The sequence below is a fragment of the Lytechinus pictus genome, chromosome 7 (genome assembly GCF_037042905.1).
Source record: "Lytechinus pictus isolate F3 Inbred chromosome 7, Lp3.0, whole genome shotgun sequence".
NCBI classification, from domain to species: domain Eukaryota; kingdom Metazoa; phylum Echinodermata; class Echinoidea; order Temnopleuroida; family Toxopneustidae; genus Lytechinus; species Lytechinus pictus.
Window position 1 is genome coordinate 30,969,423 of NC_087251.1, and position 16,683 is coordinate 30,986,105.

The 16,683-nt window shown below is 37.0% G+C and overlaps 1 protein-coding gene across 7 annotated transcripts in view; it reads left to right on the forward strand.

Moving 5' to 3' along the window:
• The window catches only part of LOC129264570 (baculoviral IAP repeat-containing protein 6-like), a 62,841-nt gene that overhangs the window by 19,403 nt on the left and 26,755 nt on the right, over positions 1-16,683 (forward strand). For 2 of the 7 annotated variants that reach the window (XM_054902461.2, XM_064102481.1), the window contains exons 13-32: positions 25-250; positions 723-874; positions 1,200-1,679; positions 2,242-2,401; positions 2,993-3,163; positions 3,578-3,697; positions 4,273-4,527; positions 4,868-5,277; positions 5,949-6,151; positions 6,764-6,973; positions 7,600-7,711; positions 8,281-8,495; positions 8,866-9,611; positions 9,911-10,059; positions 10,973-11,152; positions 12,179-12,360; positions 13,373-13,465; positions 14,386-14,424; positions 15,567-15,803; positions 16,086-16,269. In XM_054902461.2, the coding sequence (XP_054758436.2) occupies positions 25-250; positions 723-874; positions 1,200-1,679; positions 2,242-2,401; positions 2,993-3,163; positions 3,578-3,697; positions 4,273-4,527; positions 4,868-5,277; positions 5,949-6,151; positions 6,764-6,973; positions 7,600-7,711; positions 8,281-8,495; positions 8,866-9,611; positions 9,911-10,059; positions 10,973-11,152; positions 12,179-12,360; positions 13,373-13,465; positions 14,386-14,424; positions 15,567-15,803; positions 16,086-16,269 (4,524 nt within the window). The remainder of the gene's footprint in view (positions 1-24; positions 251-722; positions 875-1,199; positions 1,680-2,241; positions 2,402-2,992; positions 3,164-3,577; positions 3,698-4,272; positions 4,528-4,867; positions 5,278-5,948; positions 6,152-6,763; positions 6,974-7,599; positions 7,712-8,280; positions 8,496-8,865; positions 9,612-9,910; positions 10,060-10,972; positions 11,153-12,178; positions 12,361-13,372; positions 13,466-14,385; positions 14,425-15,566; positions 15,804-16,085; positions 16,270-16,683) is intronic. The other 5 variants (XM_054902463.2, XM_054902462.2, XM_054902464.2 and 2 more) reach the window with 5 other exon arrangements.

Here is a 16,683-nt window from a genome sequence, read left to right on the forward strand (position 1 = left end):
TAGTGTACATTTTGCCTGTAATAGGTAAAGAATTCATCATCAACTCAAACCTGACCATCTCGGCGCTTCACACGTTACATCAGCTGACCAAATTTGAGATCCTGGTGCCCCGTTTCTCTGCGACCGTACCCCCCTCCTGGACAGAGATCCAGCAAGAACAGCAACAAAGACGTCATCCCCAGCACCTACATCAGCGTCAGCAAGGAGATGCCCTCCAGCATACAAGGACTTGGAAGCTCCAACCGGATGGGTGAGTATTCCTTGCTTCAGTGTTGGTAGATGGACAATTCTGTCACATATGTACATCCCACCCCCTATTGTTAGAACAGGGGGTCTACATTTTACAAGCTTTGCTTTTTAGTAGGCCCCTCCACTTTTTTCATTTCATTGCTACGTTTCAATCTGTGTGTTATGCATTTTTTTTCAGTGTTAAAATGATTTATTATAAATGTACTTTGATGATTGTGGAATATGAATATATCAACTTCCTGAGTGAGTTTCCTTCTGCCTCTGAGTTACGATTGATCCGACATTGATATGGACAGCCAGCAACTTCAACATCTAAAATGCATGTTCAAAATGTTTTCTAGATATGACATAAATTACATAAATTTGGTGTGTTCGCCTTTGTTTGCAGAGGACATTTTGAAGATGTAACTGTCTGCACTTGATATGCCATTATCATTTACTGACAGTGTCTCTTTATATATCATTCATTACAGATCTACAAGTCAAGAGCATCTATTTGAGATAGTCCTACCCAGAATCTGTGCAGTTGGTCATATAGATATAAAGTTCAGTCTACTACCATTCTGTACGGTACCTCCTGGGATACAGGTCACTCTACTTCAACAGAGTGAAAAATATAGAGCAGGTAAACAGTCTCAACATAACTCCTTCAACTCTTCCAATGTGTGTTTTTGTATTTGAAGCGTCTTCATAGATTTTCATTGCTTTTCCTCCGCCTATCATAGGTGGTTGCTGGCATTATGCTTTTGGGTTGTTTGTCCTGATTAATGAAATGACTGTTTGGTGGAGTGCATGCATCTTACAGTGGCTAACACAATGTAAAAGGACAATGGTCACATACCCAAAAATGTATTTTTCTCTTTATAACTTAAGTGTAATTTAATGGTTTAACTTGAAAAAAACTTAATTTCGTTATCACCTGACAAAGCTTTATCTTTATTATTGAATAGGAGAGAAAGAAAAGATGAACATCAAATCAACACCCATTGATGCTCATATCAACTTCAACATGAACGCTGGATCTAGTGCAAGATCCAAGGAACCCAAAGAGCAAAATTTAGATCTTCCTGGTCTCCCTCCTCCGTTCCTTGGTGCTCTTGGCACAGATGATGCAGGTATCGATGAAGCCGGGCCTAGCAATAGACAACAGCCATCTTCCCAAGATGGACCATCCACTCAGTCATCAGGTCAGCGATCGGCTCTGACTGAATCATCTTTCCTTCGGAGACACAGAGAGGATGTCCTCTGTGGTCCTTGTGGACTGGAGCTGTTTGTAGATACACCTAGTCATACAGGGACAGTCATGCTGACCAGTAAAGATCTGATGCTCTGGAGAGGAAGATCATTCCTGCTGCATATCTGGACCAGTGATGAGGGAAGTGCTGAGGGTGCCACCAATGGCAGGTCCAAAGCTGCTAGTTCAGATCAAGGTATTGACCTATCAGAACTTATTAGATAACTTTTCTAGTTGCTGTGAAACGTAGTTTCAAGAAAAAGTGTTTGAAATAAGGTTATTTTACAATGTCATCATAGATGTAGTTCTAGTAAGTTCTGACAAATTTGAAGAAACCATGTTTTGTGAGATGATGAAATTAGGAAACATATATAACCACATGTGGTTGTGGTAGTATTGAAGCTTGGAAAAATACTGGGCTATTGATAGAATGATATCCTTCATTTTTCTCTCACAATCATGTGATACATGAGTTTATTTATATATACAAATATGTGGTAATTTTCTTTAATTCTGTCTGAATTTTACTTTTATTATCATAGCCTTCATTAAGCTCAGATAGTCATTGGTTAGTTTTGCTTAGATTTGCAAAATTACTTAAGAAATTGTTAGGGCAATGTAATTCATGACATTATTGTAAAGCATCGAGTCAACATTTGAAAGACATGAAAATTTATCAAAAAAAGAGTGACTTGATGCTTAATAAATTTATGTAACATGAAAAACTTGATGATTTCTTTATTATTGTCCATTTTCAGCATCATTTGTTCCTCAATTTCACACCAATGTGGATCTTGCTGACCGACTGACCACTGTCCAGCTACGTAAGGACATGGAGAAGTACACTGGATGTGATTGGATACAAGAATTGTCAATCACAGTCTGTAAATCAAAGAAAGTCAATCTACCCAAAGAAAGGTTTGTAGATGTTCATGAAAAACTTTAAGTTTGTAAACTTTTGGACCAGACTATCATTTATATATGGATATGCCCTTTCCAGTTACCCAAAGTCAAAATGATGTATCCTATAAAAATTGAGAAAAAATACTATTACACTTATGCAGAAATTATTAATTAGTCCTCAGCTTGTCTCAGACTTGTCTGTAATTATATTGGTTTATAAGTAGAAGATATTTTTGATATACATAAATTATTATTTTCATGTATTACATAGCAAGCCCTTTCTTGATTTTCAGTAAGATCTTAAAATATTTGCTTACTTAATTGAGTTAGATTTCATGTGGTCAAAAATCGTAACAGGAATCTCAAGCATCTTGTGAAAAATGTTAGATTTCACCTCTATAAGGGTGTTTCTGCTAGTTGAATATCAAATACTATGAATTATATATATTTTTCTATTCTGTTTCCAATTATTTAAAAAAAAAAAAAAAAGTACACTTAACTAGGTTCCTAATTGATTTTCAAGTCATCTGCAGGGATCATTTGTGAGCATGTGTTTCAATGTTATTAGCTAATCGATAATTTTCTTCCTCCATAACGTCATCGTAGATTCCAAAGAGCTCTAATGGTGGAGTCTTCCAACTTTCATCAAGATCTTCTGAACACAGTGATAGCACCAAGTAGCCTATCGTCCAATTTGACAGAGCATAAGCAGAAGCAGATTCTGGCCTTTGATGTTCTTTGTTGGGTTGCAGGGGTTCATATAGCAGAGCCTGAGAGGTAAGAATGGCCTACCCTGCTACAAGAGTGTCTTGCACAAAGAGAAATGTACATTATTTCTTTTGATGATCTGGGATGCTTGTTTGTTAGAAATTTACAATCACAATTTGCTGTTATTGCTGTCATCTTTGTTATTTTCTGCACTAGAAAATGGTCTTTATAAGCGAATGATTCATCACTTATTCATGTCAAAAAAAAATTTTAATGCAAGAAAAAGAAAAGGATGGATAATTATACTTATCACATTTTTATTTTCATGAAGAGTGCATAGCAAGGCATTGTTGGTCGACATGAAATCTTATGTCAATAGTGTATTTTTCCCCCTGAATGATTTACAGGGATAAGTAATTTTGTCATACTCTGCTGTATATCACTGTTCGTTGTTCTTATAATTTCCACATCTTTTAATTCCAGACCTTCTGATTTAGTTGAAGCTACCCAATACATCTTACCAGATATCATCAAGATCTGCTACTTGGAAGCTGATAGAAGCCTTGCTCACAAGTGCAGCCGTTTCCTGGCTCTCTGCTTGGGGTAAGCTTTGGTCTTAATTGAGGTTTTGAGGGCTGGATGATATCAAGTTAATCATGTTTTGCACACTTATTATTCTTTAGAGTTTTTCAATTGTGTGTGTTTGAAATATTGAATGGTCAAGATTATCATATGAGCTCATCATTCTCACACATTTTTTGCATCAAGATAAATCCCTATAAATCAAGTGAAGATAGAGATAATGTTATAATAATGATAATAATAATAACCTCATATTTTACCCAGGGAAGCCACTTCAGTTCTGAAAACCGTCTACCAGTGGGCCCATGATGATGTTATGTAATGTAATGTACTTATGTCAAATTTACAAGGAGATCCACACAGTGAAAGTATGTTTTAATTTGTTTGTGTGTGTATAATCAATACTTTTATGTGTACACCATAGTTTGTTGCTGGAGGCATTATGTTTGGGGTTGTCTGTCCAGTTGTCATTCTTGCGATAAGCCAATAAAAAGAGATGTTCCTATGTCAAATTCACAAGGATATCCACACAATTAACTTTGTTTAATTTGTGTGAGTGTACATAACCATCAATTTCTTTTTAATCTTTCCTTCAGGTGTGCAAAGAGAAATCCAAACCCTGATGTAGCGGCTTTGTTCCAGAAAGCTCTCCTTGACAGCCTACTGCATTGGTTGCCAACCGTTGCTTCAGCTCCGTCCTCTGGCTCTCTGCATTGGTTCTTTGTAATCCTTGGTTTGGTAAAGCAAGCTGACTATGAAGCAGTCAGTGGAGGTTGCATGGCGATGCTAAAAGCAGCAGCGAGACAGCTGGACGAAGCTACCCTGCCTCAGCATGTGGTGCTTAGAGCAAAGTAAGTCTGACTTAATGTTCCGGGTCTAGGATTTGAATTTATTGAGGGCAAGAATTGATGATTAAAACTCAGGAGAATTTCAGTTGATTACAGTCTGGTTGTTAATGTATGGGTTGGAGGAAAGAGTAACGGTAAATTTTCTGTAGTTTTCAGCATGGTCCATCTGAAAACTTATTTCGAAGACGAATGAATTTATGATGTATTCTAAGGTATTGATATTATTTGCTTTTTTTTTGGGCATCAGTGTATCATCCAAGAATTTTAAGTGTTTAAAGCTGTGCAATGTGAATAAGAAGATAAAAGATATTGACAAATGATATTTTTTCTTTTATTTTTGTAGGTTTGGCTATTATGGGACACCCTTGGAACCAAATCTCTTTGACGTAGAGCCACCCCGTCCCCCATCCAAACTGGACTCTACCGGTCCTTCCACCACATCCACCGGCACCACCACCTCCAGCTCTGTCCCTCTCCCCCAGATATGGACCGAGGTTGGACCTTATGGCAGTCATCAGGGTCTACCGGTGGTCCTGGGTGGGGGTGGTGCCTTTGATATCGGTGCTGAACCAGGTACCAAGGGAATGTCCCTGAGAGCCAAGGGATCCCTTGGAGGGATCGTTGGAGTGGAGACCGGTGATGGATCACTGACAAGTGGTGGTTATTTCATGAAAGGTCTCCTAGAAGTTGAGCCTTTGCATTTTGCCTGTTGTGGTATGAGTGACGGAGCACACATTGAGAGGATTGGAGGTGGTAAGTACTTTGGAGTAAAGGGGGGGATGAGGGTTATGGAACCTGATTGCATGATTGAGATAAAAAAATAGTTATAGCCATAACATGCTTGAATATCTTCAAGAAAAAATTGTCCTCGAAAAACGTATCATTTAAGAGAATGGATCACATTTAACCTCATCATCTTTCTGAAAATCATACAGAATGTCATTTTAAAATACATCAATTTCTTTTAGAGTAATACACTATTTGTACTTTTTGTACTATTTGTATGTGGTAATTGGGTTCTTTCTAAGGCTTGATCAGGTATGGTAAAAAAATATTATTGGTGTACAAGTTTATGAAATATGAGGTATAGAGAGTTTACATATATGCAGGTAGCATTTCTTTCATCTGGCTGAAACAAAAATTCCTCAAAAGTTAGAGCCAGTAATTGATCCCATGAGTTGTTGTTTTTTTGCAACTTTTGGTTGGCAAAATAATGAAAATCCTTTTTTCAGAGCTAACATATCAATGTGAATGTTGAGCGTCTATTGATTATTTTATATGCCACATCTTGACACAGAAATTTATCTATAAGAAACTTAACTATCATTTCTATATCATTCAACATATCATACAGGATATGTAATCAAGGTATACTACTAGACAGTGCTTTGAGTCTTATGTTTGTTTGATTATTTTAATTTTAGGTATCCACCCAGCCTCCAGTGTTCATCCTGTCCCTCAAGGTCAAGGTGGTAAAGGCAATACTGCACAGCCAGGTAACCCACCTACACCAGCCTACCTAGCTACTCTCACCAATGCAATGGCTACAGCTGAGAAACAACTCCAGAAGCTCAAAGAGAAGACCAAAGCATTGGTTCAACTCAAGAAGTATAACTACATACCAGGAGTAAGTTTCATCCATTCTTATTTGTTTCAACAATTTAGCAATAAGTCATGGCTTTCTCAGACATAGGTCTGTACATGTGGAGTGTTTCATGATAGGACTTGTCAGATGTTTCGTCCAACAAAATCTGAGACACCCATTAATTACCAGTAACATTCATACAACTTGTGTTTTTCACCTAAGCAAATCCAAAGAAAGTTGTCAGATCAGACAACTTGTTTGAAGAAAAATGTTCATTAAATGCTCTCCTGATATGAAATTACTATCATTTGAAATGTCACTATACATTGATCTTAAATCATTTATTCTAATCAAACTATTGTTATGAAGGACAAGAAATATTAATGGTCTGAGAATTTTTTTGATTATTTGCTAAATTTTTATTTCTGAAAGTTAAATATAGGAGTTCTTCATAGTTATTTCATAGGTGTTATTATCACATATGGCCTTTTATATGACCAGGATTTGTTTCAGTTTTTATGAATCCTTGACATCCTGTCATAGCCTGGGTATGTTAGCCCTGTTGTGATTTCTGTGAATGTGAGACTGAGTACATACATTTGTTTTAGTTAATACATATTAATGAATATGGTATGTTTCCTGTTTTCATTTCAGCAGTCATCAAAGGGCGTTGGAGAACCGAGTCCCAAGAACTCGCCTCTCTTCATGACCCCTCCTGTATCCCCTCCATCTGAACCTGTAGGGCAAGCCCCTCCAGAACAACCTCCTCTGTTGTATAGTATACCCGATGATGAATGTGGGTTACATGGTCAACCTGGTGAAGGTTCTCAGGGAGGAAAATCATCTAGTAAATCATCTTCAAAGGTTAGCAAATTTTAAAGAGTTGTTTATATCAAGTAACTAATATCTATGACTCTGCCCACCATTTTGTTCTTTTGTTCTCCTAATAACTAAAGAACCACTTGACAGATTAGTTTTAACATTGGCCCAAGTATACATTATGATGATGATCTGATTATCTTTCAGGGGGGGGGGATTCGATGTCAGAGGCCATAAAGGTTTTAAAACCATTGTCTGATATGAATCTTGGCTGAATTTGTTTTAAAATCATTTATCATACACCATAATTATTAGTGTTTGATAATTTGATGTGTTATAAAAACACTGTTGGCACTCGATGAACAAGTTGCAACTACTGGGGTTTTGAAATTTTTTGCTCAGCTGTCATTTACATTTAAGTTAATTGGTATGCAATGAATTGGATTAATGGGCTGTATAACTTAAGCCATGATTGTATTTCCATGCAAAACTTACAGTGAATATGCATTAATTAACAAGTAATTTGATTAATTATAAAGATCTTAAATTTATAAAAGCCTACACTTCCCCGCAATAAAAAAAACCCAATGAATTCAGTCACTTTTATGTCTTAGATTGAATGGAATTTAAATCAAGATTTAAATTCAATGGATATAATCTTTTATTCATAGGATGATCTGAAGTTTGAGTTGGATGATGGTGTTCCCTCTAGTGCATCACTGGTACGCAATCTCCTTCATCCTCCATCATCACATATGCTGGTCATAGAGAGGATGCATTCAGGTAAAAATCTTAAGTCATATTTCATATCCTAGACATGGCAGTTATACTCACATGAATCTGCAATAAAGAATACTTTTATGGCTGGATGTGACCCTTCCTAGTTTATGATTAACCATTTTTACTTCACGAATTGCTCCACGAAATACTTGAGAGCATTATGCTCTTCATATAAACTAGGCAACTGAGACAAATCACTGGGAAGGTCACTCAAGTTGAGGATCAGACGCACATACATGTACTTTATGGAAATGACCTTTAGTATTTTACCGATGTATTATACAATGCCATTTAGAAGTCTTTTCTTCATTTTCTTATATTGGAGTGTTATTTTATTTTGATTAACAAACAACCAGAAATTGAGTCCTAGTGAGCTTGTGGTTTATTATGAAAAGTGCCTGATAATTTTCAACAAAAATGATAAGTCATTTCAGTTTTGCACGATATGTGTGTAATTTCTTGTACACCAACATAATGACTAATTTCATGCAAAATAATTGTTTCATATTATTATAGATATTTGCTTAAACCTTTTTCCTAAATCCTTGTTTAAATATTTATTTCATTCTCAGGAGCAAGGAGGTATGCTGTGCTGGACTTTGGTCGTCCGATTGTTTTGACCGATGTATATATTCCAGCATGCAGTGATCTCACTTCCCTATCAGTGGACATATGGACTCAGTTAGAAGAGGTGGATGGTCAGCGCTTAGCTGTTGCAATGGACATTGAATCTAGGGACCTGGTTCTCAATGATCTTCTACCTCCCCCTGTGTGTAGATACTTGAAGGTAAAAACACTTTGTTGCTTTGGAAAACTAAAACTTTTATGAAGCACTTTGAGATGGATGGACCGCATCTTTTGGAGGGACAATGCACCTGTGAAAAGGTTATGGGATCTGGAAGTGGATGGCATAAGAAAAAATGAAGACTGAAGAATATATGGAAAGATATTGTAAGGTTGGTCTGATTGAGTAGGATGATGGTTTAGACTGAAAGGAATGGAAAGGGAGGGGGAGAATGGCGCAAGATTCTGGAACCTTCTTAAGAAGAAAATGCTGCCGAATAGACGGATGATGATCAGCAACCCAAACTACAGAGTGTTGCAATTTTTTTTAGCATTGTTTGTTAAATGTATTGTCGTTCATGCTTTCATTTCAGATTACTGTTGTAGGCAACTATGGAAGCAACAGCCCAAAATCTAAGGTTCCATTGGGTACATTCTATGGTCATTCCTTCATTCACCAAGAGATAAAGCCAAGGGATCTCTCTGATCCAGCACTTGTAGAACTACAGAAAGAACAGTATGTCGGACTAGCAATGGCAATATTGGATGACATCCAATGTAGGTATAGCCTTGCCACTAGCCGTCTCCAGAAGCTTCTTCAAGCCTATGAGAGCTACCACCAGACAGAGAATCAGATGGATGGCAGTTACACCCAGACACGAGAGAAGGTGGACACCAACGGGAGCATCCGCAAGGCCTATGTGGAGTGTGTGCAGCTTCAGCAGCAGCTGAATGTTGTTCAGCGTACCATCCTGCGGCTACGTCAACAGCAGTACCAGCAGCAGTATACGATGACCCCAATCACCAGCCCTGCTCTAGCTGTCAAGAACACCTCGACCGATGCGCTACGCATCATGTGTGAGCATCTGTTGGAGGTGTTGCTGAGCACCACCCAAGGAGCAATGGCCCTGCCGGTGTCCCTGTGCTGTGCCTTGGATGCCGAGTCCTGCAAGTCAATCTTCAGGCACCTGTGTGTCATGGGAACACCCAGACTGAGCTTACTCACAGGAACATTATTGGTTAGGGTTTGTGGCTCTCGGCAATGGTGGGGAGAGTTTCTGGCTGCTGCTCTCAAAGAATTCTTCCAGTCAGATCAACCTACAATGTTCCCTCAGGATAGGTGTGTATTCTTAAAAAAGTTGTATGAAATATTCCCTTGGTTATCAACTGTAATACAAACAGTTAAATCAATAACATTGTATAAAGTATACCCAAAAAGAGGGAAGGGGGTATTTTTCAAAACCCCTCATGTAAAATGAAAATGTGAATTCCATTTGAGTAGAACGTAAATGAGTTAGATGTAGTAAACATTAGTGTCTTTAAGATTTATTTGATGTATTCAGTTAATCCACTCTCTGGTCCTTACAAATTCTTCACCACATCTAACAAACAATGACAATCATTTTATTTGTATGACAGGGTGTTCCTTCTCTTGACTTCACTTGGACAAACCTCCTTGGCCTCAAGCAATGCTAGCAGTGTGTTGGAAGATCTCCTCAGACTCCTTACTGAACTACTCTCACCTCTTCTTGGCAATCAGTTTGTCAGCAGTTATGGATCACCTGAAGGTAAATACTTTGAATTGATAGGATCTGGAAGGGAGTTATGATTTGTGACTATCATAAATACATAGATATTGAATATGAAGTAAAAGCCCCTTATATTTTGGAAATGCAAGGTTAAATGAAATGATATGGATTTCTCTCAGCTGATTAAGAGTATTTCATAAGGGTGTTGCAACTGCAAGAAAGATATTTGCAATCAATTCAAATACCACAATCAATTAGTTAATTAAAAAACCCGTAGTATGCATGATGTTGTAAGAAGCAGCTATCAATTAATTGGTTATTTTGCAAATAAAAGATCTGTTTAAAAAAAAATTCAAATTTAATGCATATATTTCAAAGTTGTTCTTAGTAACTTAAAAGCCTGTAGAGGCTAGCCAGACATAGCAACAAGTAATGCACGCAAACTGTATTCCAAGTATAAGTTCATGAAATACCTGGTTACCAGGGGGGCGTTTCATCAATATTTTCGTCCGACAAGTTGTCAGATCTGACAACTTTCCTGGATTCTGATTGGTTGAGAAGCACTGTTACTATAGTAACTGTCGGATAAAATAGGACTTGTCGGATAAAACGTCTGACAAGTCCTTTCATGAAACGCTCCCCTGGAGAGCGTTTCATCAACATTTTCGTCGGACAAGTTGTCAGATCTGACAACTTTCCTTGATAATGATTGGCTGAGAGTCACTGTTACCATAGTAGCTGTCGGATAAAACAGTACTTGTCGGATAAAACGTCCGACAAGTCCTTTCATGAAACGCTCCCCTGGTCTCCAGAAAAAAATTTCTGTGAATATGACTCTTATGAATGATTTGTGATTGAGTTTTATTTTTGATTGACTTCCAATGAATTGCAAGTCTCATGCAATGCTCCTGTATGTCTATCATACCATGTGTCTACATTCATTTCATCACAGGATCCCTGGATCTACCGCTAGTCGGCTGGGTACTACTATTCCTGTCCCGTGTATTGGATCACAGCAGTGGAAGCCATGGTACTGGTCAGTCTGACAATACCCAGGATACTGAGGGAGGCACCACTGCTGCTGGAGCATCAGGAGGGGCCACAGCAATGCCCGATAACCACGCAGATAAAGGTTAGTCTAGGTTCCATCTACTTATACCGTGTTAACACGCTGCATCGGCTCGCGGTTCAGAACCGCGAGCCAATGCAGAATCGGCTTTTTTGTTGCGTGTTAACGCGATTAACTTGCATCGGCTCTCGGTGCAATTACGTGTAAACAGCCGATTCTGCATCGGCAATTAGCGCGCATTTCATTTACTTTTCCATAATGACGTACTTGTAAGCGCACGGATCCAGCGTTGTCTTTATTATGACGTATATTGTTGGTGCGCCGATCATTTGAGGTTTTTGCCACGCGAGCCGATTCTGCACTTCGAGATGTGACAGCATGTAAACGCGGTGCAAGATAAACCAAAAGCCGAATCTGCATCGGCTTTTGGTTCTGAATCAAAAGCCGATGCACATGTAAACACGGTAATAGTTGCAAGGGATAGATCAGGAGTTGAGAGTTCAATACAGTAGAATTGTGTATACATATAATTCCTGCAATGTTGCAGTAGCATAATGAACTTGCCTATTTTGTATTTTGATGTTGATTGTCCATGCAGGTATGCGTAATTACACAGAAAATACCGTAATAATACTAAAATGTTCATGTGGCAATTCTTTGCAAACCACACCCCCAAAAAAGAATAAAATCATTTCATTATGTTCATTGACCAAATTTGATAGATTTCTAGAAGGGAGCTGGGCCCCGTTGCGTAAAAGTTACTATTATGGTACCTTTGCAATCAAAATCAAGGATTCCATGCAAGTTACCATTGGATGGCAAAGTTAAGGTAATGTTAACTTTTATGCAACAGGGCCCTGAAGGTCATCAGAAGGTGTTAGGTCAATGGCAGCTGTCAATCTGTTTTAGCTAAACATCAAGTGTAACTAAATGAGACACATCTTTGCTACTTTCTTGTTCATTTCATGTTATTGTCTCCTTTTTTTGTTTTTTTTTGGGGGGTTAAATATACATTACTCAAGAAATCCTTGCTCATGAACCCATTCAGCATAGTCATACATACTGTTATAAATAACTTCATATTTCTAGGAGGAGCAGGGCAAGGTGGTGCTGGTGGTGGCAGCAACAGATGGGATTTCTTGACCAGTCAACTCCAGGCTCCGGGGAACAATTCCCAACGCTCCCACTCCAGCGGGAGAGATGTGGTCCGGGGTGTCAAGAAACAGGTTCAGTCCCACAAGGATCTGCTTTATGATATCAAGGGAGGCAAGGTCAGTTCTAAACCTAAGATAATAAGCTAGAAAGAAAGAAAGCAAAAAAAAAACAAGATGCGCTTGTCATGTGATATTTCTTGCACCACCAAACAAAATTCATTATAGAAATTGTTTAAATAGCAAGCACCAATACTTTTGTAGGTATTTATGCTTTTGATATTTAAATGAGTTTCGCAGGCACTGACGATATAGTAAACCTTTATTTGCAAATTTGACGTGAAAAAGTAGCTTAGAGATGATATTTGATTACTTGATCTGGTTGCAGTGTTAAACTGAATCTTTTACCATTTTAATCATTTTTTTTTGCTTTTGATGATACTAAAAGCAGTCTAACTCCAAATACTCAACTAGAAGAATTTGCTACATTATTTATGTTGAATTTATTACCTTGTGTCTCTGGTAGTGTGAAGTGGTTCTATCAATATATGACAACATGTTTTTTACATCAAATTATAGATTATGCAGCTGGTATTAGAAATTGATTGCTTGAGAATTCTAATTAGGTGTTTTTCTTGGACGTTTTGAAGCACTAGTTTAAAATCTTCCTCTTTCATATACATGCAATACATTGTATACAGTTATGATTCTGTTTGCTAACATGGAGATTATGTCCTATCCGCTCTGTAAAAGCACACATTCCGATTCATTATTTTCGTGTGATCTCAAAAAGGCTATAGTTTACCATCCAAAAATGCATTCTTTCATGTATTGCTGAATAAAATCAGTTGAATTTTCAGATTTTGATGTAATGAACAGCAATGGGGTCAATTCTTGTTGGGACTTATAGTCATTTCAAAGGTTTCGTGCTGTGGATTACCAATTCATTTCATTCCACAAGTCATCGTGTCATGGCATTCGCTTCCGTTTCTGTTTTCCATTCACTCGTTGTCATCGATTGCTAGAATTTGCTTTCTTTTTTTGTTTCATTCCCGTAATCATACGGGAATCCATGAACATATGGGCCGCCATTTTGCATATTTTCCTCCCTCCCTCCCTTCTCCATTACCAGAAGTCCAGTCAGGCCAAATACGGAGAAGACTCGAAAGGGGATCCCATCTCTGATTTCCACTTGAAGAAGAAACTCTATCATCAGGTAGCCAAGGTAGTTTCATCAATGGGTGTTTTTAACCTGTCATGATGGGCTTTTATCTTTTAAATCAGCTTTCTTCCCTTTGCTGCAAACACTTCTGTCTTCTTTTTGACGTGCTGTTGACTTGAAGTTTATGCATTCGCATTTTAGTAGAAAGAAATTATTCATTGGACCTAACAGAAAGTCATTAATTCTTGCCTTGCAATCCTTGATGCTTTTTATTTAACGAATAACTGTATTAATGTTTGGTCTCGTTGAAAATTATTGAATCAATTAGAAACAAAAATATGAATGTGACGCTGAATGAAATTGAAACATGTTCGCAAGAGCAAAATCTCTTTTATTACTTGTCATTTGGAAAATGAATTGGCAAAAGTTTGAATTTGAAATATGCTTTGTTCTTTAGTTTCTTTTTCTTATTTGTCAAAAGCTTTTTGTTCATCTCATGCATGATTACTTGTTTGATTTCAAGCTCATTTTAAAAGAAGTTAGGGTAGGAATTCTTGTTTTTTTTCAATTTTACTTATATTAGATTATATTGAATGAAAATTGTCAATTATAATATTTGTTGATTACACCAATCTGAAAAAGTATTGCTCAAGAGTATGCACACGTCTTTTTTAAAGATTATGAATTTGTCATTATCTCTGCCTAATTTCATCTGTAATGTCAGTTCTTTAAAAAAAATAATTGATAAGATCAGAAGCGGAAAAATACAAAGTTAAATAAAAACTTATTACAATGATAAAGCAAAATTAAGTTTACTGAGCCCATATAGATGTGAATTTTGGGGTCATAATGCCATGTAAGTTGGTTTGTAATTATAAGTGTGTCGTAAATTTGTTTTGTTTTGGCTGAAAATATTGAAGCTGCCAACTTAGAGTAAATTTTTAGATGGTAAGCATGCTTGTTTTGATATTACTTCTTCACAGAAGTACCATTTAGGTGTAAAGCTACCAGTAAGCTCCTATGTAAGTTGATTGAAAATTAATATTTATTTGCAGCAGTTTGATTTTGTAGAGGTATTGTCTTGGTTCAACCATCTTAACACTTTTCAAATACATTCATAGAATATAAAGAAAGGTATGTGTAGTCCTTCCCAATTTTAATATAAAAAGTTACAGCAAAAGGACTAACACAAACAAACACAAAATTAAACATCGGTAAATGGGTCAAATAACAGCAGCAACCCCCCCCCCCTCAAAAATAAAACCTACTCATGGTTAAAAATGTCATTCTTAATTCAACATTTCATACAAATTTGTCTCTCCCGTACAAGATCCAGGGCTGATATTCGTGAATTTTAAAAAGGTCATTTTGTTTTTCATGAGTAGTAGCTTCAGACTTCGCTGTCATTTCAGTGTTTGTATGTTGAATGTTCTGCATCTCATTGGAAAGTGCTTCATTTGTCTTGTACTTTATTCTGTGTGTTGTATCAATGTCAAATCATAACACATTCTTACTGTATTGCTTTCCCCATGTCAATTGTACTTGTTAATGTTGTTTATTAAAAAGAAAGGAAATAGATATGGGCCTTTTCATGCAGTATTACAGATAACCCAGTTTATGAGGATTAAACTTGATAAGCTATGAAAGTGAACAAAATATATGTTGATTTCAAAGTTGAAATGTGTTGGCTTTAGAATTCCGTTTTATCTTGTATGGCCATATCATTGAGATAACATTCAATAACTTAATTAAGCTATGAAAGTGAACAACTTATATGTAAATTTTGAAGTTGAATTGTGTTGGCTTTAGAATATTGTTTTATTTCTTATGGCCATATCATTGAGAAAACATTCAAGAAATTTGTTAAGCTATGACAGTGAACAAAACATATGTTGATTTTGAAGTTGATTTGTGTTGGCTTTAGAATCTTATTTTATGGCCATGTCATTGAGAAAACATTCTAGAAATTCGTAATTATGTTTTCGTTATTATTCTTATCAAGATTTCAATTCTGAGTGAGCTGACACCACAATTTCTCGCAGTGAGCTCTCACTATAAAAGACTTTCTTATAAGGATGTGGTTCTCCCAACCCAGATTCATGTTTTGTTATTTTGCCTTTGCTAATTCACCACCTACTCTTTTGATTTGTATTGACACCCACAGGAGGTACGGAATGTGCTTCGTGCAAGGATGGCTGCCCGTAGCGCCCGAGGTCAGAAGACCGTTCAGGGAGGATCAAGTCGAGGGACGGCTGACGGGAGTTCAAGTAGCGCCGGTGATCTCGTATCTACCATCCTCCTCACCAGGGATAAGTGTATACCAGTGGTCCAGGGTTTAGTCCGGCTTCTACTAGCTATGGATTTCACCTGCCATGTGGACCTGTTCCTTGTCACGTGCAAGGTAGGTGTTAAAGAGTTCAGAATAGAAGAATTGAGTATGTAATATGATAAAATTATAAGAAAGCTTATGAAAACATTACCAAACATTTGTTGTCTATATGTGATCATTTTTTTCCCTTTTTTAAATTCTTACAAAACACTTGCCATTATGTTTGTATCGGTGTATCTGAAGTTGTTCACTGATCGACTTCTGCGGAGAGAATGTAATACGTATAAAAACTTGCAAATCTCTGTCAATCACATTATCTCATTAATTTTCACTCTCCACTCTTTTTCTCTGCAGGTTTTGGCTAGAATAGCCAATGCAACACGACCAGCCATCACGTTAGCTGAGATAATGAGTCAAGATGAATTGATCCAGCTTGTATCAAGGTTTTGTAGTAGTGAATACTGTGCTGGTAACTCTGCTTGGGGTGGTCCTTGGCCTTCACATGCTATTACCTGCCTCCTCTTGGATATCCTTGAAGGTACATTACAGGGGAGCATTTCATGTCGGTGATTTTCACAGACAAATGTTATAAGCTAGTAAAGTCCTTGCATCTGATTGGTTCAGAACAAATTAGTTGGTGAAAATCACTGCCAAGATGCTTTAAGAGAGTGAATGTTATGGAAAGGTCTTATCTACATTTTGTAGAATATTTATATTTTTCATGTTTTTCTTGTAATATTTTTTTGGGGAAAATTTTTATTTGAAAGTGATTTTATTTCAATTTTTTTCCTTGAAAGACTTACTAATCAATAGGCTGGTAAAATCATACATGATAAAGTTTTATAAATGGGTGGGAAAAAAAGGGTTTAAACTTCTCCTAGTTACCCAGAACTGCTATACAACATAGTTGATTTGAATATATTAACATATATATATGGATGAAATAAGAATA